Below are 25,763 nucleotides of genomic sequence, written 5' to 3'. Positions count from 1 at the left end.
AAACACTGCTTCAGGAAGCTTCAGGAGCATAATGAATCAGTGTGTCGAATCAGCGGTTCGGAGCACCAAAGTCACGTGATTTCAGCAGTTTGGCGGTTTGACACGCGATCCGAATCATGATTCGACACGCTGATTCATAACGCTCCGAAGCTTCCGGAAGCAGTGTTTTGAAATCAGCCATCACTAGGCTATATAAGTCATTATTTTGTTTTTTTGGCGCACCAAAAATATTCTCGTCGCTTTATAATATTAATATTGAACCACTGTACTCACATGAACTGATTTAAATACGTTTTTAGTACATTAATGGATCCTGAGAGTGGAAATGTCATTGCTGTGAATGCAGGCCTCACTGATCCATCAGATTTCAACAAAAATATCTTAATTTGTGGTCTTATGGGTGTAGAACGACATGAGGGTGAGTAATAAATGACATTATTTTCATCATTTTGGGTGAACTAACCCTTTGATACAGAATGGGGTAGTGAGGCTGATATGTAAACATATGCTAAATGATTGGTCCCCGTTCATGGTCATTGTCAAAGGTGTGTGGGGGGTCGTGAAGGGCGCATTTACCATAGAAAAACGAAGCCCACCACAACTAATTTTCACGTGAACGCCAGACATCCCTGAACGTGCATCTGGGAAATGCGAATGTCTCCCCCTTCTCTGGGCTCTAACCATTTTGGTTGAATAAGAGGGAGCAGTGTGTGTTCCGGGAATAGCTTCTGTTAGTGGCTGCTGTGGAGGCCGAGGGGAGGCGGAGGTGAGGTGAACTAGACTACGCGTGAGCTCGAGTATGAGAGAGACAGAGGGGAGGGAGAAGGGAGAGAAACAGCCGCCTTCAAAAATGGCGTCTTCGAGGGAATATGACTAATATTATGAAAAAGCAGGCCTCGAGCTCAGCTTTCAAGCGAACTGCGCGGGATTTACGCTCAGCTTCAGTTTATTAAAAACGTCGAGTGGAAAGCAACCCAAAACGCGTGAAGAGAGCGGGATTTACTGAAAATACAGCAGCAACACCATCTTATTTTGATGCGTCGACAGGGCTAACTGCTAGCTCACATCACAACAACATTGTGGGTGGAATTGAACGATTGCACTTGATATTCGCTCGCAATATTGTTACATGCGTAAAATGTAGCAGTTGTTTAACAGCCGATGCCCCTTGCTTGGTTGATGCATATTTCATACAACTAAAGTAAGTGGAGAAAGGGGAGGAGAAACAAGGGAAAGGACGTATACGGTCATATGCGTCCATCGGTAATTTATCGGTAACCAGGTCAAACCGAATTATTCGCAGCCCGTCAGGAGCATGGCATTACTTGATCTGATTTTAAACGAGAAAAGGCTGAAAAAGAGGTGAGTTATTTCGTTGGAGGTGGTCGGTGAACACCCCCTCTATCACGCACGCACTCATCTCCTCCCCTCCATTTCCCTCTCCCTTTTCAATATGCTATTTTTCACTCTTATGGACTTAGTCGTCTCTCACCAGGAAGAATGATTAAAAACTGACAACAGGACCGCGATCTTGCTGTGCAAAAAATACTTTTGCACCGAAATCGTTCGCTCGCATCCAGCCAGCCGCGCGTATTGCGAAGCAATGGATAGAAATTACCCGGGAGCTGGGTTCGGTGATTTGGGCGCAGGAGCCGGATGGAGCTACGAGAGATCAGCCAAAGCAAGGTAAGCATGCAGCCATGCTGAAAACACAGAATGGTGTCCGCTGTTTGGGACAAAACACACATGCATTTGCATCTGACTCTGACGATGCATTTGCGTAGGATGTCATAAGGTATTAGTGTAGCTATTGTTATTCAAATAAGCGAGGGATTGCGTCTTTGGAAATTCAAGTGTGATTGATGGACTAATGTGCGGTTTGGGGAGGAGAGGGAAGAAAAAAGGTGGGGGGCGGGGTGAATTCTGCTCGCACGATTTTATTACAGATCCCATCGTAGATTCATTTAGCATCCCCAATGAATGAGGGGCTCGGGTCAAGTCTATTGAGAGCGAGATAGCAAAAAAAATAAAAAAAAAATAAACCTGCGCTTTATTCGCAATGTTTTAAACGAAAAATACACCATTTTAGAATCAAACGTAACAGTTGCACTTGGAAAAGCATATGCATATTCGTGGCATTGATGCAACCGCGTGTTCAATAATGCCTCGTTGTTTAATAAATCGTGGAAACAATACTACGCGGCCTCTTGATGATGAGGGGCCACAGCAAACCCTCCATTCAGCTGACGCTAGCTAACCTCTTCGTGCTGTTGTCGCATGTTGGCCTACTACTATTCGAGCTAGGAAAATGTTATAAAATTGATGTTGCATTGAAAATAAAACAATAGCCATCGTTTCTGCTAAGATATATGCATAAGCTAACTCTCGCGCTCGTTCCTCTGAAGATGGGAGCGACCTGCGGTGCTAACAAGTTAGCCTCCGATGCTATGCTTACTGTCACCGATTAGGATGTTAATTCCAGCCAACAAATCATTGCATAAACAAAAAGGGTTATTTTATTTTTTAAATAAAAGTGGCATAAGCACTAAAGTACTTTATTACAAAAATGCCAAAGCATCACTACACAGATTACAGAGACAGGAAAGATATTAGGCCAATAATGTAAATAAAAATAACGTATTCACAATATAGAACATGTTTAGAACAGAATTGTACTAGAGGAGAGCAGTGTCTGGTTTCTGAACTTAAATCAGTGAATCTCAACCTTTTTTTGAGTAATGGACCCCTGTCATATTTGGACCCATCCTCAAGGACCCCAGAATAAAATTTGCTTATTGGTATCATTAATTTTTTTGTGACGACCAAATGCAATAAAGTATAATTTACTACTATGTTAGTTGACTTGTCCTATATGTAGTCATATTGTCAGTTATATTATACATATATTATCATCTTCTTTTATGGGAACATGTCAAATGTCAAAATATACAAAATTTCATATTCGGGTAAGTGATATAATGACCACCTGGTATTATGTCAAGGACCACTGGTTGAGAAACACTGGCTTAAATTAATATTTGAGAATTTTTTTTTTGTTTTGTTTTGAAGTATAAATTCTGTCCAGGTGCCTTACAGAAACTTCTCATCTTAATATCTGATAAGTTCAATGTTCTGAATGAGATCTTAAGTGGAATCGCTGTGGTTATCTTATCTAGATATTGATAAAATAAGTTAGGGTGTTTATGTATCACAGCCTCTAAATAATATCTAAATAATAGGGGTGCACCAATATTAAAATGCTAGATATGAAAAATCTATTTTTCTAAAATATTAAAAGTTATTAGGTATCAAAATATTTTAACAGTACATTATAAAAACTGGATAACTATTCTTTTTGTGATTCAATGAAAGCAACAAAGAAACATTAATAAAGGACACTTTTTTAGTAATGCACTTAATACATTTTATGGTATGATTTGCTTTTGACAGACGTTCAGGTTAAACAAAAAAAAAAAAAATGTTTTCTCATTATACTCATATGTGATTGTTTTTCTGATACATATTTAACATATTAGCCCCCGGTTTCACAGGCAAGGCTTAAGCTAATCCTAGACTAAAATGCATGTTTGAACTGTTTAAACTGAAAGTAATTTGCACTGACATGTCTTAAAATATGTCAGAGCCATTGTTTTGTCTCTAAAATGCACCCCAGTAATGTTTTTTTTCTAGGGTATGTTTATAAAAGCTACCTAAATGTCCTAATTGAAATAAGGCCAAATCCTCGCTTAGCCTAAGCCCTGTTTGTGAAACGGGGCCTATGAGTTTTAAATGATTATTCATTCAGATTTATGAATTTTGTTCTAATTGTCAGTTCGGGCTGGTTGATGATAGCAAAAATTATAATCACAATTACTTTTGGTCACTATTGAAATCACAATTATTTAAAATGATTACTGGTGGGCGATATGATCAAAGTCTTATTTCATGATACAAGTAATTTTAAATATTAGTGAAATTTCACAATTATTGGTACTTCAGCAAAAATGTATACTAGGTTAACTAATCTAAGAAAAAGGTCCTCAAAATAATTACAAAAGACAAGTGAACGGTCGGCAATACAATAAGAACAAAGAAACTAATCCAAACAAAACGGACAAATAAATACAACAGAATGAATTTTAAGTTTTTACTTCTTAACAGTGGTATTCAGAAAAGTAATAGCCTACAACAAAAAAATTGAATAATCAAATGTAAAATAACACACACACATATATTATGTATGTACATATAATGCATTTCATAGTCTTACTGTATGTAAGCAATAAGGGACGAGAGGCTGTGCTGTATCGTGAATAAGTCACGGCTGAAGGCCGTTGTTAGGCACGATGTGAAGCCTGCAACCGCTTCAGCCGTGACTTATTCACGATTCAGCACTAGCCTCGAGTACCCTATTGCTTTCATAAAACGGTTACCACACAATACAAATATTAAAGCCAAAAATATGTATCAATTCAACTTTCATGAAGTAAACTCTCACTAAAAGCCTTCCTTCCGCCGGAAAAAATAGTCCCTGACCATGAACAGCAACAGAAGTTACATTATCACGCCATTAGGTGGCGGCAAAGACTGTCTTTATGAGTGTGTCAGTCAGTAGCGAAGACTTTTACATTGAAAAGACTGAACTGTTGTGAACACGGAACAAAACACAACTGACAAATGCTTTGACTAGTGCTGTCAGTCACGGGAAAACACCTTAACGGTTAAAAGGACAAGATAATACATCGGACATTTAAACAGATTTTTTATTATGAACGTAGGACTGACTTGAAGAAAAATGCAAAATCTGAATGCAGGTAATAAACTCGCTCACTCGATCTATTTCTCACAACACTCTTCTACGTAATGCAGTGAGCTTCAATGAACAATATCAATTGAGAACAAACAGTTTACGTTGCTAAGAGTGGTTGCTAAGGGTGTTGTGTAGTGATACACAGAACCGTTGGGTGAAGCGGTCATAGCCGTGTTTTATCGTGAATAAAACACAGCTATTGACCAATCAGAATCAAGGACAGGAACTAACCTTTTTATAAACATTTAAATATAGATTAATCCTTATTAAAGCTACTTAAGTTATTAGTGGTTGTTACAAGTACTAGTTAAGTTATTCATTCAAGATGAATGAATAGCAGGTATATTAGGCTGCTATCACTTTAAAAGTAAATGCACAGATCCAATATACTGTTACACATGCGTTTTCTTTCTCAGCTGTGTACATTTCCTTAAGACATAACTCACTGTGTTTACGTGAATACTATGTAAAATGTCAATTTTGACATTTTTGTGCGTACACGTTTGGGCACTTATCTGAAACCCATTTACTTATCTGCGTTCGGCTTTGATGCACGTTATGTACAAAGAGAGATTACTTTAGGCAAACATATACTATTTAATGGCTATAGTTTTACACTTGCTTCAAACATCATTGATTATTAATGCTAAAGTCACTGGTGATTTCTGTTCTTGTCAGCTTGGTGTACGGCAGCTCTAGATCATCGCATCCAGAGTCTGAACTTCTTCATCGCCAAGCCTATGCCACTCCCCATCCCCTGCAGGGTTATGCTACCAATCACCATCCTGGTGGGTCTGGCCAGGGTGGGGCTTGGGGTGCAGCTGGAAGGAGCCTGGGTGAGTGACACTACTTTGACTCCACATCTGGTTTGGTTTCATTGTATCATGTTGACATGTATAGCTCCACAGCACATGTGGATAATGGAATAGCTAATTTTATTTGATGTATGCTCATCATTTATTGATACAGTGATTGATGTATGATCATATTCACTGATCATATGTTGATCACATCAAGCACAGAAAAGTTTTACATGTCTATTTAAGTTGTTAATTTTTGATGGTTGTGATGTGAAGACTCTTGCATAAGAGTGTGCACTGCATTCCTGAGGTTTTGAAGTGTAATATGCCCAATAGTAGCCTTTTATTATAGAGCTTATCACATGTTCTCTTCCTTGACAACCATGATTGGTTTGCAGCAAAGAATGTATGTCAATATTAGGCTTGTCACAAACAATACCAAATTTCAGTAGTCAAATACCAATATCAGCCTTTTAAAAAAGTGAAATATTTTTAAAAGTGAAATATTCCTGTAATCAAGTAGTTGACAACAAGTAAACAAATATAATAATAATAATAATAATAAAACACAAACAAAGTTGTACTTTTTTTTTTTTTTTTTTTTTTTTTTTGCATTTTTCAGGTTTCTAACTGCAGGATCAAGTATTCATTTAAATGTTCAGAAATTAAAAAAGTTATCACATGCAATATACTTTTGACAGCTCCAGAGCTTTCGCGAAAACTACAGATTATACTTCCGCATTTTTGTATCCATGTCCACAGACAGTTGATTGACGGAGGGTTATGAAATGTTATTGTAAGAGTGGGTCGTTTTTTTTATTATTATTTTATAATGTTTCCTGAGGTGCATTTATAATGTTAGTTTGATTTTTACATCAAGCATTGTCATAATTTAAAAATAAAAGGCCATTTTCTACCCTTATTTCTACCTCTGATTTGATGGAAGGGGCGTGTGCTGTGAGACTTAAATGTAAACACCCACTGCTATGATTGGCTAACATTTTGGATATGAAATGTGGAATGCTCTCAAAAATTTTAACTATGTTTTTACTATTACAGTTGTCGAGATTAACTAATCGTGAAAAGTGTTGATTGTAGCTTTATATTTAGATCCACGCCCGTCACATGAAAGGTTGCAGCGATGAGGATTGTAGCACGTCTGTTGTCTGTTTCTGCACACAAATGCCTTAATTATAACTAACATTGCAAACACAATGTAGATAAGAGAGTCATTGTGCAGTGTAGACGGCATCATTTATTATAATGGTAGTTTAAGCAAGAGTCCTGAACTCAGTCAGTGATAATAAGGGAGTATTCTTTGATCACTTTCTGTATGTAATTTAATCTCAATTTTAAATAATAATTATTTTCAAGAGAAACTATGTAAAGTTGACCATTTAGTCACTGGCTTGATTTACTGACACATAAACAGCAATAAACGATTTTGAGACAAAGAACATCTGACTGTACGTAATTCATTACATGTCAGAAATCACTGATCACAGATTACGGCATTAGAATTAACACGGTTCCTTACATGTTCTGGTATTACTTTCTGGTCCATATCTTACAGTAAAAGTCTGTTTGCAAAGCCTGTGGTGAAATTGGGTCTGGTTTACTAAAGAATACACAGTGAAATGCAGCGAACAAACAAATAATGTTCTACTGAGACATTCACATAGATGAAAATAAGCATTAGGATCATTACTAGCATTTAGGATCCTTTGGAAAGTAATGTTATCTTTAGTCCAGTGATCCTGTATCTCTCTTCTCATCTCACTAACGCCCCAGTGGGTGGGGCAGAGAGGCGATGATGTTGAAGTAGGTGTTGATCTGATTCTGCAGAGGAGGTCTTGTCATAATGTGACAAAATCTGAAACAAGTTGTTTTCAGAGATTGGTTTCAATTAAAGGTGGTACAGGGGATGTTTTCGTCGACTGAGTTTTTGAAATGAGCGCATGCGGAAGAACAATCCCCCTCCTTCACAGCTCATTTCAAGTGAACGCCTCCCAAAACTCGTGCACGAGTGTTTGTTTACCACCGGCATTCGCTGTGTTATTAAGCCGGGCACACATTTTACGACTAGCTAAAACATTCTGACTATGCTCAACATACAGCGATAGTTTCCTGCTCCTGAAGCAGATTTATATACTTTCACATGGAATTTGAACACCGACTGTAATCGCAGACTAAACGCAACTGGCTCTGACTGGACGCGTTTGAGCGCGATCAGTCATAAGTATCAATTTACATTCATAATCGGCCTTACAATCGTTAAGCCGCGCACACACTTAGTGGATTCATTATGTCGGACTCACCGCAGGTGACTCGTAATCTGCAGTAGTTACTCCTGTCTCCCGACAAAAACATTGCATGCGGCGCCTGTAGAGTGTGGAAAGTTACTAGAGCGCGCAGCCGCGCATCTCTCACAAGGAACGTCATGGCAGTAATTGACAAGCCAGAGGGCCAATCCACGCACGTCTCTCACAATGGCAGTGATTGACAAGCCAGAGGGCCAATCGTTTACGCGATGATCGCGTAAACGATTGGCTGATGTTTTTAAGGCCCTACCTCGTGCACAGATGATGTATATTAATAATATTCCTTTCAGTGCACCTAATAAATAGTCTTTTATCACTTAGTAAAGACAGTTTCAAGTAATATTGCAAAAATGTATAAAACAAAACATCCTCTTTACCACCTTTAAAGCAGTTTTTGGACTAACAAGGAAGTTTTGAGTTCTGAAACTTACAGGATGTTTTTATAGTACAATGAGCTCTTACATGTCAAAAGATCAAGGTTTGATTTCTCAATTCATGACCCCTTTAAAACCTAATCGACTGTTTACATTAATACCTTTCTGAATTATTTTCACCAAGAAGTTAATTTGATCGTTCACGTGTGCACCTGAATTTGATCATGTGACAGGACATGGGTACCAAATTTAGTTGTTACTCTGTATTACCGATACTGTAGAGAGACTGGTATTGTTACATTTTCATTTTTATTATAGTATCAACTGGGTACCGAAGCACCAGTACTTTTGATATCACCAATAAAGAGTTTTTTTTGTGTGGAATTAATGTATTTACCAAAATGGGCTCTTTACATGCTTGTTTTTCTTAGGCCTGTCTGGACTTTTTGATGCTGGACTTCACCACGCAAGTCCGTCAGGCCCAGATCCATCGGTTATGAACCTTATATCTGCACTAGAGTCCCGGGGTCCACAGCCACCACCCTCTGCCTCGTCCCTTCTATCTCAGTTTCGCACTCCATCATGGCAGACTGGTAAGATGAACTTAGTTGGATGGGGTTTGCATAGGTGTGTCTTCTTTTTGAATAATGTACAACAAACTGAAATAACATATTTGATAAAAATTACATCAAGAATTTACAGTCCCTTCATCAATGTACTGAGTATATGGTGGAAATGCTGGTAAACTGTAAGTGCAGTCAGCCAGCACTGTCAACACTGTTGCTATAGCAACAACAATTAAAAAATGATAATTGGCTCTCTTGAAGTAACTGTGTGTGCATTCAGCTGTTTAAAGTCATTTTCTTAGCCTTAGCCTTTATCTTTTCTTTGTTTTTTTCTTCACATTTTAGCCATGCACACACCTGCCCCTGCAGAACTCTTCATCTCTGGTGCCCTTCCTGGATCTGGATCCTTCCCATCCTCTTCTGCTTTGTCTGCCTATCAACACCCAGCGCCATTCTCAGGGCGCTCCTTCCCTGGTGTGACCCCCTCATTGTCCTTACAGGACACGCCCACTTTTAGTCCCACATCCAATGGCCTCCTGTCACCCCATGATCCTTTACTCCACATCAAGACGCCTTCTCAGTCGAGCCTGGGCTTTGACCGTCTGTTGTCATCACAGGGTGCAGCCGCGGCTTACCGTGGAAGTCATGATCCTTCTGGAAGTGGGGTCACATCTGCTCAAGCCTCCTCTGCAGCCTCAGTTTCTGCCCGACATATACAGTCTCATCAGTTCAACTTGTTGTCCTCCCAGCTTCAAGACCAGTCCTCCCAATTGTACAGTGCCTCTGTGTTTTCTTCTACCCCTGCTCCACCTCAGCCAACATCCCAAGAGCGGACAGTACCAAGGCAAGACAGTGTAATTAAACACTACCAACGTCCCTCTCCAGCACAAGCCCCCTCATCCACCCCTCACCCCCTGCAGCACTACCTCAGCTGTGGGGTGTCAGGATATCAGCAAGCCACTCATACTCGCCATGCTGGCCTCTCTTGCAGTCCCCTGGGTGAACACAGTCCTTCCTCAGACCATAAACCCTCCCCCAGGACTGAACAGTACAGACCGATAATCCAACCTTCTTATGGGTCCTCGTCATCCACATCTACGGGTGGGCCTGGAAAGGGGACAAAGAGCAGCTCCAGCAGTGGTTACTCCTCTTCTGGGTCTGCATCCTCTTCTAGAACTCCCCACACACCACCCTCCGCCTCTTCTGCTTCTTCCTCATCTTCATCCTCTTCCTCCTCCTCTGCGTCTGCTAGTGCTCGTCAGTCTAATTCCATTCCAACCTCCACGTCTGCCTCTGCATCCTCTCGGCAACAGCCGCCAACCCAGACTGTACCTCCTCCACCCCAGTCACATTCCCAGCCCCCCCAGAGCTCCTCTAACTCCACCCAGCAAACCCTTCCCAAGTCGTGCCTCTCGGGTTATGGATCCCCAGTGGCTCCAGTGAAGTCATCGAGTGGTCTAACTGGCCAGACGCCTCCTCAACCACAACCTCAGTCTTTCTCTCCAAATCAGCCTCCCCCATCACACCTTTCCCAGTCATATGGGGGATTCAGTTCTCCACAGACTCATGATCTTCCTTCAGCTAGGACCTCTGGAGTTGCTAAAGGATACGGGAATTTGGGAAGTCAGTCGTTTTCAGCAGAATCAGTATATGGGACTGATTCAGGCTATGGGTCTTTGCCGCCATCCTTAGCAGGTGCTGGAAGTCCATCAATGGGTTATGGTGCGTCAGGACACTCTCCTGCCCTTCTAAGGTCAGGAGCAAGTGGTGGAACAACTGGTGGTAGTAGTAGTGGAGGCAGCACAGGAACTGGAGGCAGTGGTAGCGTGGGAGGTGGAGGAGGTGGTGGTGGATCTTACCACATCCCTGATTCCAGCCCATCTCCATCTGGCAATTCTGGAATCATCCGCCCTGGTCTGCATTCTCCTGCACCCTCACGACCTGCTCAGTCGCCTGTTGGAACAGGATCTCATAAATATTTATCTTCTGTTCTCTCACCTTCATTTCTGCCTTCCCACAAGGGTACCCTGACACAAGAGGACCTCGATCACAACCCTACCACCCATCTGCTCCTCCCAAAACAAAGTCTGATAACAGCATACTTGGTGTAACAGAGTCTAGGCCACAGCAGGACGATGATGTTGATGATGACTTCCTCATCCAACACCTTCTTCAGGCCCAGAGTCCGACTCCCCAAGCATCACATCACCATCCTCCTCAAAGCCATCATTCCTCACAGCCCACGCAGCAGCCTCCAGTCCTTCCAGCTCAGGATGGAAATAAGGGGCTTGCTTATGAGATGAGCAAAAGCTCAGAAGAGAGGTACCACCTTCAAAGTGTTATTCGAACACATAGTGCCACCTCTAATGCTGCTGTCTCTGGCACTGGAAGTGGAGCTGGACTGGACAGTCAATTGGAGATGTCCCTAAAGAAACAGCAACAGCACCAACAACAACAGCATCAACAGCAGCAGCAACAGCAGCATAAACAACAACAACATCAACAACAACCACAGCAGAAGAGCAACAGAACTGTAAGTGATGGAGGGCGAGGGAGTTCAGATCAAACACATTCCCATCCTCACCATCATCATGATTCTTTGGGATCAGTGGTGCATTATGGGCGGGGTGACCCGTATTCCCAACACTCCATTCCTCAACACTCCACCTCCCACCATCAACACACTCCACATACACCAACGCACCCACACCTACACTCTCACCCACACATGGATCTTCAGAAAAAACCTCAAGATTCAGGAGATATGGCTTACATGCGTAAGACACCTGATGTGCAGCAACATCACCATCAGCATCAACAGCAAACTCAACATCATCAGTCACATCCACAACAACATCAACAACAATCGCAGCAGCAACAGCATCATTCTCAGTCACAGTCGCTTATGGACTCTCCCACTGACCAGTCTCGCCAACCTTCTCATTTGCTGCAGTCTGTGCTGTCCCATACCCGCAGCAAAATAGACCCTCAGCAACAGCAGCATTCTGTTAGCCAGCAGGCCCTTATGGATGCCACTGGGGGAGTTGTGTCAGCAGAGACCCATTCCCAGCCCCAGACATCCCAGCTCCAACTCCAGCTTCAATCCCAAGCTTTGGAAGCAGCTGGTCACTATGGCCATGGTTCTCAGCAGCAAGACCAGAGCCGCCCTAAGTCTAACACAGTATCTCCACTAGACATGCTGGAGCATTCCCTTTCTCGGACATCTAGCCAAGAGGGAGCAATGGTGGATGAGAGGACAGGAGGTGAAGGAAGCAGGGGGAATTCTGGAGCAGCAACAGCAGGAAGTGTAGAAAGGCGCCAGTCACAGGAGCAGCAAAGACTTTCATCTCACCACCCAACGCAGCACCATGCCTCGGAGTTACATTCATATCTTCCTGAGCCAGACATGAGTTTATCGTCAACTTCCCATGGACACCACCTATCCCAACACCACCACCAACAGCAACAAGCATCACAAGGTCCTCAACATCCTAACTCCCACCATCAACACCCTCACCCCTCCCATACTAATCAGCAGAGCCATCATCATCTTCCTCCACAGGCCTCCTCTGCAGCTTCTCAGCAACAAGAGCAGTCTCACCCCTCTCATGCCTCCCAGATTCCTCAAGCTCAACTTGACCAGCATCAAGGAGAGCCCCACTTTGACACCAGAAATCCAGCAGCAAAATCAAATCAAAACCAAAATCAAAGCCAACAGAGCCAGAGGTTTGTTCCTTTAACATCCATCTGCTTCCCTGATTCTCTTCTCCCAGATGAGGACCGCTCATTCTTTCCTGGAATGGAAGATATGTTCTGCCCAGAGGAATACAAATCCAGTTGCTCAGGAGGGACTGGGCAGGGTCAAGATGGGGTTGCATCTGGCCAAACAGTGCAGGAAGGAATGGAAGGGATTAAAACAACACCTGGAGGAGGAGACAATACGGGTCCAAGTTATGATATGCTTGGCCATCACAGTGACCAGGGGTATGGGCAGTATTGCCATGATCTTTCAGAACCTGATAATGGAACCATGCATTTAGATCTTGACTCCTTGAAGACTCATGAGCTCCCATCTACTGTCAACACAGAGCAGCTTGGACTAATCCAATCTCAACCAGCCAGCCTTGGAATGGGGACAACTGGACCTGTTGGGGAAGGATCTGGTGCCAAAATAGGAAGTACTGGGGGATCTGGGTCTGGATCCGGGGGTCTTACCTCTCCAATTTTCTGTTCCTCTCGCCCAAAGAAGCTCCTGAAATCCAGTTCCTTCCATCTGCTGAAGGAGAGACCTGATCCAAACTCCTTGCCCAAGAAGAGCTATGCACAGGAGTATGAATTTGAGGATGATGAGGATAAGGCTGATGTCCCAGCTGACATTCGTCTCAACAGCCGAAGCCGACTTCCTGATCTGATACCAGACCTTGTGTCAAGTTGTCGCAAATCAAGTGGAGTGGGAGGGGGAACTTTAAGCCCTTTAATGGGTGATCTAGATTTTGGATACCCATCCCTTGGTCCCCCTCCTCAGTTGTTGCCACAGGATGGACCGAAGAAAAGAGGCAGGAAGCCCACAAAACCCAAACGAGAAGGACCTCCAAGACCACGTGGACGACCACGTATTCGCCCATTGCCAGAACCTCACCACTCCAGGGGTATGATGGGAGAGTATGGAACAGGATATGTTCCTGAAAGAGGCAGAGGAAGAGGAAGAGGGAGAGGCAGAGGTAGACGGGATGAATCCATGATGGACATGGATATAGCCAGTAAAGATCCAAATCAGATGTATCAGCAGCACATGCAGCAGCAAATGCATCACCAATCACAGCAGCAGACACAGCATCAGGAGCCAATCAAACCCATCAAGGTAAGCAGTTAAAATTTAAAAAGCTACTGATAAAATTTATAATATACTGTCTAAAAAAGTGTGAGTTTGATGTGAAAAACTTCTTTAGTCATTAGAAATGCACAAAATATCTGCTATCAGCCGATAGTAGAGTTTTTTTATTTTATTTTTATTTTTATTTTTTTATCTGTATTGTTTAATATTGGATTTAATTTTGTATGTTCATTTCCATCACTTTCCAGGAGATTTTCTATAACGTCTTATCTCCCTCTATTAGATTAAACTTCCTATTGGAACCATGTCATCTTCTGATGCCTTGTTGCGGACAGACTCCTTATCAGGCACTGATCCGGCTCTCTCAGATGGTTCCCTTGGTTCCGCACCTTCTTTGGGATTGAGCCCTGGGACACCCGGAGTGCCTGACATGAACAGACCTCAAGACAAGAAGTCCAAATCCCAAGAGGTATGCAAATGTAGTAGGGCTGCACAATTTGGGGAAAAATTGCAGTTTTTCTGGTTAAAATTGCGATTTGTGATTGTAAAATGCGATTTTTAAAACAAATGAACAAAAGAATGATAAAGAACACCAGGTTTGTTGTGCCTGCTTGTAGGGCTGCACAATTTGGCTCAATTTTGTGCTTGTATATCAATACGACTAATACTAGTAGTAGTAGTAGTAGTAATAATAATAATAATAATAATAATAAGAGAGAACTGTTATTTTTCATATTTTCTTCACCTAAAATAGGGTGGTATAAGTGTTATCGCGCACTATAAACTCATTCAATGTCCGTTTCATTCATACTGGAAGCCGGGGGCACCCTCAAGCAGAAAGTCCAAATATGCCTCACAGAACTAATAGTTATGACGTTCCAGGAAATACCTAATATGAACAAAGCATCCAGCTGTGGCTATAGCTGAATAAAAAGAAGATAAAACGCTTTGAATTATTAAACATAAAGACAATAAACAAATGACTGTGACAATATATGGTTTATCTGTGTTATTCAAGCCATCTTGGGTATTTTCATAAGAATAAAGTATATTAATAATGCAATGTTAATTGACATAGCATTAATTACAGTATAGAATACTTCAAAATAATAGTGTCTGCCTCATTCTGTGATAAGAAGCCACTTCAGATTCCAAATTAAAGTTATTTCAAACACTCAATTGACGTTATGAAGCGAGTTAACTTGTAATGCACATAAGTGACTCAAACTCACAACGCTTGCATTTACTGAACCGATCAATCTGCTCTAATCACACTGGCACTACTCACTATGAAACACGTTGTGCATATATTTAATTAAAAATAGTAACTTTCAAATCACAATATTGGTTTTATACTGTTTAATTGTGCAGCCCTAGTGTATATAGTGTAGATTCTACAGTGTTGTTTGAGCATATTTTTGCATTTTTATCTAATCGTAAATTTTGTCCTTTCATATTTAGTTGGATGATAAAGAGTCGGAGAAGACTGGCTTTGTTGCCTCATTTCTAGATTTTCTAAAGTCTGGAAAAAGGCCATCAGGAATGTCAACTGGGCTCAGCTGACAGCGGTGGAAATGAAGATTCATCTCCTGGGAAAAGTGGAGGCATTCGCCCATTATCCCCTCAACCACCACCCCCGCCAGCTGCTGCAGCTGTATCTGGATATGGAGATGGGGAAAGTGATGGAGGACTGTCTTTGGGTGGCTGTCCTAGCCCATGCAAGCGCTTGGATGAAGAGCTGAAAAGGAACCTCGAGACTTTGCCCTCCTTCTCATCCGATGAGGAGGACTCCGTTGGAAAGAACCAGGACCTGCAAAAGAGCATCTCCTCAGCAATTTCTGCTCTGTATGACACTCCTCAAATCACCTCAATGCAGCCTTCTTCACTTCCTCCACCCCCTCCTCCCCCTCCTCCCGAACCTCTGACACCAACACAGCAGCCACCAGCTCTCAGCCCTCAACCACCAATGCATACAAACCTGCCCTCACATGCCCATACCCACTCTATTGAGCCTGCAAGATTGCAAAAAGAAGAGCAGGAAGAAGAAATGGAAGAAAAAGAAAAGGATGTAGATGAGGTAGTGGAGCAAGACAAGGAAGAGAAAGAGAAAGCCCCAGATATGGAGCTGCTGAGTGTCCCAAAATTTGGAGGTGAGGGTCATTTTTGGAAAGTAGGATGAATTAAGCAGCTTAGCATACACCTCCACACACCTGTGCTGTGTTAAAATAGGGCGTTATTAATATGCATTTGAACACTTGTTTGCTGTTGGTTTGTTGAAACTGTGGGTGGTTGAAAATTTAAGAGTACCCTTCTCTCTTGCAGACTCGCCTAAAGAAGCCATTGAAGCCCAAGCACCTCCTTCTCTCCCACCAGTTTCCCCATCATCCCCTGCTCCCTCCTCCGCCTCCTCGCCATCACCGCTTCCTCCCCTCCCCCTTCCATCTCCCCCTCCTCCACAGGAGGACAATCCTTCTGCCTGTCAGAAGTCTCCACCACAGCAGTCCTCACCTCCACCCAGCCCTGTGGCTTCCACTGTGCCTGTCCTCTCTCCTCTACCTCCTCCTCCTGTAGATCCCCCTCTATCATCTAGCCCACCTTCGCCCAGTCCCCCTCCTGTACAGGAGTCTATTGCAGAGCCCGCATCCCCTGAAGAGCCTCCTGTGCCTCAAATTCTACCATTGCACTTGGCACAGAAACAGAGCGGTGCTGCCATTGTTGGAGAAACTGATGAGGATGAGAGTGAGAGTGGAGGCGAGGGTATTTTCAGAGAGAGGGATGAGTTTGTGGTGCGGATTGAGGACATTAGGAGTCTGAAGGTATGGCAATCCGTTTATATATTTATTCCAGTTTCTTTTTAGATTTTTGTCAGCATATGTATAATGCATATATGCAGATATATAATGTGTATGTAGGTTTAATTTCGTGTTAATCTCATTTCTTGCTAGTTGGCCCTGCAGACAGGACGAGAGCCCCCTCCAATTTGGCGTGTACAGAAAGCTTTGCTGCAGAAGTTTTCCCCCGAGATTAAGGATGGACAGAGACAGTTTTGTGCCACTAGTAATGTAAGTCATGACACATCACATCATTTATAGGAAGCAGCAGTTTTCTACTTTGTTTACTCTCTGATTATGTTCAGCTCTTATTTATTAGTGCTGTTTACCATGGCACTGTTTTGATTATTACTTGTATTTAGCCAGGGTTTTTAGAAATATCAGTCTTTCTATTTTTGTCTGATGGACGACACCCTATTAATACCCTATTAATCTACTACTCAAACTAATGTAGTAACTGCAAAGCAATATCATGGCAACTATTCAGAACAACTTAAAATTGTGTCAGTAAGCATCACTCACATTTTCATGAGATCAATTAATGTTAAAATCAATTAACAATATTTATCAGCACATTAAGTTATGAACTGTTTTGTTTTTGACATTTGTGTAAACTGCATTTTAAGTTGTGTCACTATGTTTATAAATTTTGTCTCTTCTTTTGTCCCCTTCCCCTTAATTTCTCTACTTCTTCCTAGTATCTGGGTTACTTTGGAGATGCTAAAAAGCGCTACCAGCGGCTGTATGTGAAGTTTCTGGAAAACATAAACAAAAAAGACTACGTGAGGGTCTGTTCCTGTAAGCCCTGGCACAGACCTACTCTTAACCTAAGGTATTTTGACCCCTTTTATCTGTCTTGCTGTCAAGTCAATGACTTCACAGACAACATTTGAGTGTGAAGGCATCTCCTAAGGAAACTGGTTTGAGAAAGACTACCTAGGCACCATAGCATCATGTCTAATGATCTAGAAGAGATTCAAATTAGCTTTATTCATACTGAGTGACTTAAAGGGATAGTTCACCCAAAAATGAAAATTATCCCATGATTATATTTGCTCCCCCTCAAGCCATCCTAGGTGTATTTGACTATCTTTTTTCAGACAAACACAATCTGAGTTATATCATAAAACATCCTGGCTCTTCCAAGCTTTTGAAGTGAATGGCGCTCCTGATTTTAAAGTCCAAAAAAGTGCATCCACCCACATAAAAGATATCCACATGGCTCCAGGGGGTTAAATAAAGGCCTTCTGAAGCGAAGTGATAGGTTTTTGTAAGAAAAATATTCATATTTAAATCTTTATAAACTAAAATAACTAGCTTCCAGCAGACGGTCTACGCAAATCGACTTATGCCAAAAGAGTCATCTCTGACCTGACGCATTGATGAACGCGGAAGTGCGGAGGACAGAGCAAAACAAAACACCGGTCACGAATTCTAAGTCTAAAACGAGAATATTTTTAAAGAGAAATATCAGAGGATTTCGATATAAGATAAGAGGAGCTTTGAGTTTGTTGTCCAGCCTTTTTTTTTTTTTTTTTTTTAACGCGAGAGTTAAAAAGCTTGCACTACTCCTACATCCTGCATGCATTGTGTAAGAAGTTACTCTTTTGGAGCAAGTCGACTTGCATAGACTGTCTGCATTAAGCTAGTTATTTTAGTTTATAAAGTTATAAATATGGATATTTTTCTTACAAAAATCCATCGCTTTGCTTCAGAAGGCCTTTATTAACCCCCTGGAGTCATATGGATTACTTTTATGATGGATGGATGCATTTTTTTGGGGCTTCAAAATCAGGAACCCTATTCATTATAAAGCTTGAAAGAGCAAGAATATTTTTTTAATATAAGTCATATACACCTTGGATGGTTTGAGGGTGGGTAAATGATGGGATAATTTTCATTTTTGGGTAACTATCCCTTTAACTCCTTTCAGCTATTCCTTCAACACTATTTAAGGTTTTTTTTTTTTTTTTTTTTCTTTTTTTTTTTCCACCAGTCATTGAACTGCACTCAGAGGATTGTGAGATATCATAGACACATATATCTCTTAAAAAGCCCATCAGATGAAGTCATGTTAGTTGACAGGATATTACATGAACATTAAATTTGCCGTATTGTACTACCTGTGAAGGTAGCATTTTTCAGGTTTCAGTGGAAAAAAAAGTTGCAGTGTAAAGGGCTGTTTACAAAAGGACAATAACTATAAAGTTTTTATTGTTTTAATTCTATGAAAAGAGTAAAGTCCACACAACTATAACAAAAACAGTGGAACAATATTGTTGAAATCGCTTTCAGAAGGATTTTTTCCAGGTGATGAATGAAAAAAACATTGATAGCCAATGAAAATCCACCCAGCTTGAGCATATAAAGCAGCAGACACCATTACTGCAGTGGACGCTTAATACACAGAACATTATTGTCCATTGGTATAGACACTAATATAGTTGTAATAGTTACATTATGTACTAGGGTAGGGTATTTTAAATGTTTTGTTGTGCACTGTTGACATGCTTAATAATGGTGTCATAATGATCTAGATCACAGCAGATCATTTCAATAAGGCGTATATTTGCAACCCTCCTGTTGTTTTTTTACTATTTAGGAGGCAGTCTCAACCAGTCCAGAAGTTAGCCCCGCCCCCCAATAACCAGACTCCCTTAGAGAAGGCTGAGAAAGACAGAGAGAAGATTAAGGAGCCACGTGAAAGCCGAGAGAAAACAACATTCGGCCAAAAGAACAGCGGGACAGAGAAAAGGTGCTTAAAACCAGGGAGAAGGAAGAAAAGAAAGAGAAGGAAAAAGAGAAAAAAGCTTCACCTCCACCTCCGCCACCTTCGAAGCCTGAGAAACGGGCAGCAGTGACAGAGCGAGGGAAGGTGAAGGAGGAGAAGAAGGGCGGTGCACAGGAGAGGAAGACAGAACGTTCTGCAAAGCCTCAGCCACCAAAGGTGAAGGCAGAGCCTCCACCCAAGAAACGCAGGAAGTGGCTGAAGGAAGTACCTTCGTCATCAGAATCGGACTCCTCAGCAAGTGAGGATGAAAGTGAGTTACTTTTATCATGTGTTTGGCATGCATTAGCCAAAATGCGCAGTGTATGTTTTACGTGAAAAATTCACAATAATTTTCTTGAATTATTTTTATCAAGTTTTTTTTAAATTATTTTTTTTTTAAATTTATTTGTACATACTATTTGGATTAAAAATATCTCTTGAAGCTATATTCATATATCATTTTCGGATTATGTTTATAAGAATGACACTTTGCAGTACTGTAATGTGAGTAAAAAAAAATATTGATTATTAAAAGTATATTCATATATAATTTTTAACTCTAAAATCAAAAGAAAAAAATAGGAAATTTTATATTTTGTTTAAAAAAAAAAAAGAAAAGCCTATATTTGTAACGTTAAGATTTTTTTTTTGCATTGTGGCATTATTTACATGACTTCATTTTAGGGATGAACTGTGGCCGAAACCGAAAATTCTAAATGCACTTGGCTGAAAACCGAAACTGAAAATGCTTTTTAAAAATGTATTTATTTTAAATTAGCTTATTTTTGTATAATTGTATTAATATCAGACCTTTTATTGAAATTCAATAAGTTTAATGATGCTGAATTTAAAAATACAAACAAATAAAATAATATATATTTTTATTTGTCAGTCCTTTTTTCCCTGAACATAGTACAACCGTACTGAAACTGTGACCCTAAAACTGTGATATAAACCGAACCATGAAAAATTTTAACCACTACACCCCTAGTGTGTGTATGTATGTATATATATATGTATATGTGTGTTTATATAATAGTCTATATGTTTTACTGCATTTAATTTATGCCAATTTTAATAAAAAAAAGTGCATTACAGTCACTCCTTTACAGACAATACTTTAAGGTACATTACTGTAATCGGAATTTGTGTGGGGAATTGTGGAACGCATAATTGGCATGAAAATACTGCTAAATTTTACTTGCTGGTCTTAAATATACACTTCATTTTCTTTGTGAAATATATTTTTTGACTGCGATTCAAATGTAAAATAACCATTTTTAAACAAAAAATCAGGTCATGTGACACTAAATAGTAGGCAGTGTACAGTTATGATAGTGAATATAACTTGACATGTCTCTGTCCAGCAGTCTCAGTAAAAGCTGGCCTGAACACACGTGCGATGCGTGAGATGTACCGGAGTTACGTGGAGATGCTGGTCAGTACGGCACTCGACCCGGACATGATTCAGGCTCTTGAGGACACCGAAGGTAAACGAATATGATTACCTCCCAGACAAACTGCAGTGCTGTCGTTTTCAAAACATGAGATGAAATTCACCCTTCCTCTTGTATTATTGGATATTTCAGATGAGTTATATCTTCCTCCAATGCGCAAGATCGACAGCCTTCTCAGTGAGCAGAAGAGGAAGCTTTTGAAAAGAGTCAATATGAACTCCCAGCACCAGGTAACTCACCTTTTTATTTGTGATTCTTTTATTCGATTGCTTCATTAGTCTTTCATGTCACTTAGCAACAGGCAGCATCATGGTCTTTCAAACAATGTTTCCAGCACCATTTTTTTTTTTTTTTTTCTTCAAGGACTTCATACAATAGGTTTTTCCCTAAATTAAATGTACTTAATTCTTATATTTCACATTCTCTTCATCCATAGATTATAAACAGAATATAATATACAAAAATAATTCAGACTAACGATAGAATATAAACATCTACATAATATACTTATATTTTAAATGTTATAATACATATTAAATAAATACAGCCTGTAGGTGGCAGCCTTGTAATGACATGATGAGAAACTAAAATAATAGCATTCTACTGCTAATTTAGTATGCTGAATAATTTACCTTTCACAAGTTACTGTATAATTCTTCATCCTTTAGAAATTTGAGACACTGGTTGCATTTTGTATAGCACGTTGCTGCTGTATATTCACAGCAGAAAGAGACTCGCATATATTAATTTACACATTTTATCATTTCAGAAGCAAATTGATCTTGAATGTGGTTACAAAAGCAGCATAGTAAAGCATTAAACTCGCCTGATTCTGAGCAGAGCATGAGCCCTGAAGCATCTGCAGCATAAAATACTAATCTACACAGGGCAATCTGTTACGTAATGTGATTTGGATTTGAATCATTCACTGTGTTATTGTAAACACCAGTTGAAAAATCACAAGTGTGAAATGAAATATAAGACTTTTAATACTTTTTCCTAAACATGTATTTGTTTCTTGTGTGTTCAAACCATCTACACATTCTTTTAAAATTTTAAGCAATTTTTAAACAAAACAAAACAAGCTGATTTTCCATGCATTTCAGAACTGACATTTCTAAAAGCTAAATTCAAGCACTTTAAGGACCTCATGCAAACCCTGTAAAATCCATTCTTCTCTGAATGTCCTTCTGTTCCTGCTCCACAGGAAGCTCTTCACACGTTCCCTCAGATAACAGCGGAGCCCCTGGACTCGGGGACGGTGAGGGTCAGACTGGGTGGAGAATGCTACAACCGCAAAACCCTGAACCGCATTAAAAAGAGTGTTTCCAAACCACAGGTGATCAAAACGTGCATTTTTCACAGTAAACAGTCACCCTGATACTGAAATGATGACACCATTCATTTTTAAATTTAATTAATAGAGCTGTCAATTTGTATTTAATTCAAAGTTTGGGGTTTGAGAATTTTTGAAATTATAGAATTAATGCTTCAGCAAAGATGGATTAAACTGAACAAAAGTGACAGTTTTAATGTTAGATTTCTATTTCAAATAAATGCTTTTATTTTTAGCTTTGTTCATCAAAGAATCCTAAAAAAATACATCAGTTTCCACCAAAAATATGAAGCAGCACAATTGTTTTCAACACGGATTATAATAAGAAATGTTTCTTGAGCAGCAAATCAGCATATTAAAATGATTTCTGAAGGATCATGTGACACTGAAGACTGGAGAACCTATGCTGAAAATTCAGCTTTGCATCACAGGAATAAACAAAATGTTTAAATATATTGAAAAAGAAAACGAGTTATTTTAAACTGCAATAATATCTCATAACATTCCACTGTAAAGTGAGTTATTCTCTATATCAATAAACACTATTTCTGAACACCCTTTATCTTCCGGGAATAACCATGTCACAATATTCCTAATTTAAGTAATTCCCAGCCAAAGCATGTGCAAAAACAAGAGGCGGGGCCTGGTTGAGTTACTTGGAGTATGTTTACATGACAACGATGTACTAAAAATGGAAAAGTACAAAAGAAAACTATCCTGTTCACACAGATCCACAATAATGACTAAAAACGCTGCATTACGTATACCAGACAAGTAGTTGGCGATGTCACTTTGTAAAGAAAGACTACACGCCTGAACATACGCATTGTTTTACAGAGCACTCCCATCAAACACACATACCTGTCCATCTTATTTTAACAGTTTATTGCATTTATGTCCCTATAGCGGCTAATAAATCGGAAGTCTCCCACATTCACAGAAAACGCGTTGCAAAAAATACCGCCGATTACCGCTAAATCGCCATCACCTGCTTTCAAATGGAGCGGCATTTAATAGACAGAGCCATAGTTCACTGACAAGCTACGCAATATCGCGTTCATTATCGCAGATGAATCGCCTTCGATAATGAGCGCAATATTGGTATCAATGGAAAGATGAGACAATAAGCTTTAAAATGATATCCTACTCAAAGTCATACCTTGAATGGTTTTAAAGATATACCCATTTGAATTATGGTCGTCTGCCCTCTTTTTCCAATTGAAAACCTGAGAAAATCGCTTTTAAAGTTTTTGGCCCGTTTTTTTTGTTGATATCTTTCAAAATCCATTGCAGTTAAAGGGATAGGGAAAGGGATTCCCATTGATGAAAATCAGCGTTTATGTCAGTGTTTACATTTCTAAGCTTTTTGATTGGTTCTATACAACGTGTAACACCATATTTGGAGAGCAGAGATAGTGACGTTTCAGGGGATACCGGGAAATGCTCATAACGCTGCATTCACACGGTGCGTCGGCGTCAGCGCTTGACGGAGGGCGTGTCTGAAGCTTGTGTTGACGCGACCGTTATAGTGATTATAGCCAATCGCCTTACTTTCCGGTGTTGCACGAACGCAGTTGGCTAGCGACTGCTCTAGGGAATTTGCATAGGGCCATCTGATTGGATGACGCCTGCGTTGGCGCTTGAAAAGTTGAAAAATCTTCAACTTCTGCCGCTTGCAACGCGAGTGAACCGACGCGACGGAACCCACAATTCAGTTCAGCAACGCATGATGTCACCCATTCAAAGTAAATGAGAAGCGTTAACGCCAGTGCCCCGTGTGAATGCAGCGTAAGTGACGAGAGGAGTTGAGAAGTTCATTTCCAGCGAATTTAGTAAAACCATGTCAAATTTAATAGCCATTTAAATACCTTTACTCAATTATCTGGACTACGAAACTTCGGGAGATTATTTTTGAAAGTCTGTTCTTTGAAATTGGCTTTAAAAAAAAAATCGTTTTTTTTTTCTCATTGTTTTTCCACATTATCGGCCCATATCTTAAAATAGAACGTTGCGACTTCCGACTCATTTCGCCAGAGCGGGTCACATATGTTTTCCATTTTGAGTTGTGTTGTGTGAAAAGCCCATTAGTAGTATGTTGATGCTATTGTCCAAGAGACACTGTGTTTTCCACCCCGGATCTAACACTGTTATGGTCACATTTAATTTCTGAAACACCCTCAAAACGGTTGACCAATCACAACACACTGTTCCAGCCGACCAATCAGAGCACACTTTTCAGTGTCCGTTGCGGACAGACTGGGAAGAGAGGATGTGCAACAATGTCAAATATGTGGGAAATAATGTTCAACCATGAAAACCTACTCTAGTAGACCCCAAAAACAAGACTTTGTAATGGCCTCTTTAACACTTTAAATCCATCAACAACCTTAATAACTAATAGGAGCAATGTAGAAAGTGTGATAGATTTCAGATACTAACATGTCACCACTGTCTCCTCCAGGACCTCAAGTTGTCAACAGAAACATGCAGAATCTACAGTCTCTACCATTCACTGCATCATTATAAATATCATACTTTCTTACACTGTAAGAAAGAGGTAAGAACTGCATTTCCCACAAGCAGCTGGAGTAAACGAAAGCGTACGTGAATGCACTAATAAATTCTCTCGTCTTTTTCTTTTTAGACGAACACTATAGAGCAGGCTTCAGAAGATCCTGGACAAGAGGAAGTTGTTCAGCAGTGCATGGCCAATCAGAGCTGGCTGGAGACGCTCTTCAACTCCTTCTTAGAGCTGATGGCCCTCAGCACCAAAGCTTGAGAGAGAGGAAAAGAAGGGAACGGGGAGCATAAAAAAGGAGAAACGTTGAGAAATCAAGGAGGCCTCGATGTACAAAGAAGCTGGATTTATTGTTGCCTAGCTCCCCTGCTCTCCTCTTCGGTTTTACAGAAATTCTCTTTTAAACGGCTCTTACACAGCGGCGACAGAAGAGGAGCAGGTTGCCGCTGGCCAATAACTTTATTAACTCTTTACAAACGTCACCAGGGCCGCAGGCCCGGTGCAGGATCCCTCCTGAGAGTTCAGACGAAAGGATATGACCAAACTGAGATCACCTAAAATGGGCTGACCTTACCGAATTCACTGAATGGTACACAGAACCATGGAATATACTGTGTGGAGTCTTTATACTTTTTGAATTGACCTGATTCATCGTGGGAAGTAACTGACAGGAGGAGTTCGCTTCACGTCGACACTAGGAGGAAGTCTGTTACTGAATTTTACACAAATAATTTTTTAAGACGATAGCAGTTTTATTCTGGCTTTTTTTCTGAAACGTGAGCGAGAGCGAGTGAAGGTTCTGTTTTATAAACGAGTGCAGATCGGAAAGCTGACATGGGAAGATGCGTGCAACGACATGTGATGACATTCAACGCTTTAGTCTACACACGTGAAACAAGTGAGCTAAAGTAATACATTTTTATTATTTATAAAGACATTTTTAACAGGAGTTCGCACATACTATACAAACAGTAATGCTTCATAACGGTTAAAATAATGTTTGATCAGATGTTATAAATGGATCTTATTGCCACATTCTGAGCTGTCTTCCTTTTTGCTCATCGAAGGTGGGTAGATACAATGGAAAATGTATTATCGTTTTTATCTGTTACAGAAGAGAAAAGAAAGAACAAACTATTTCAAGCT

At 40.4% G+C, this 25,763-nt stretch overlaps 1 protein-coding gene across 1 annotated transcript in view; it reads left to right on the top strand.

Annotated features, from left to right (window-relative positions):
• Positions 1-789: 789 nt before the first annotated feature.
• prr12a (proline rich 12a) overlaps positions 790-25,763 on the top strand; it is a 25,281-nt gene continuing 307 nt past the window's right edge. The window contains 18 exon segments of the mRNA XM_048171677.1: positions 790-1,686; positions 5,489-5,646; positions 8,737-8,898; positions 9,217-10,881; positions 10,884-13,732; positions 13,989-14,174; positions 15,167-15,264; positions 15,266-15,855; positions 16,028-16,521; positions 16,651-16,767; positions 17,235-17,368; positions 19,139-19,254; positions 19,257-19,577; positions 20,677-20,796; positions 20,896-20,993; positions 21,971-22,102; positions 24,561-24,656; positions 24,744-25,763. The exon segment at positions 24,744-25,763 is cut by the window's right edge and continues 307 nt beyond it. Coding sequence (XP_048027634.1) covers positions 1,604-1,686; positions 5,489-5,646; positions 8,737-8,898; positions 9,217-10,881; positions 10,884-13,732; positions 13,989-14,174; positions 15,167-15,264; positions 15,266-15,855; positions 16,028-16,521; positions 16,651-16,767; positions 17,235-17,368; positions 19,139-19,254; positions 19,257-19,577; positions 20,677-20,796; positions 20,896-20,993; positions 21,971-22,102; positions 24,561-24,656; positions 24,744-24,878 — 7,554 coding nt within the window. The 5' untranslated portion in view covers positions 790-1,603 and the 3' untranslated portion in view covers positions 24,879-25,763.

This window comes from Megalobrama amblycephala, linkage group LG20 (genome assembly GCF_018812025.1).
Source record: "Megalobrama amblycephala isolate DHTTF-2021 linkage group LG20, ASM1881202v1, whole genome shotgun sequence".
Taxonomy (NCBI): domain Eukaryota; kingdom Metazoa; phylum Chordata; class Actinopteri; order Cypriniformes; family Xenocyprididae; genus Megalobrama; species Megalobrama amblycephala.
The sequence above is the reverse complement of the archived record's forward strand: the minus strand, read 5'-3'. Positions and strand labels throughout refer to the sequence as shown.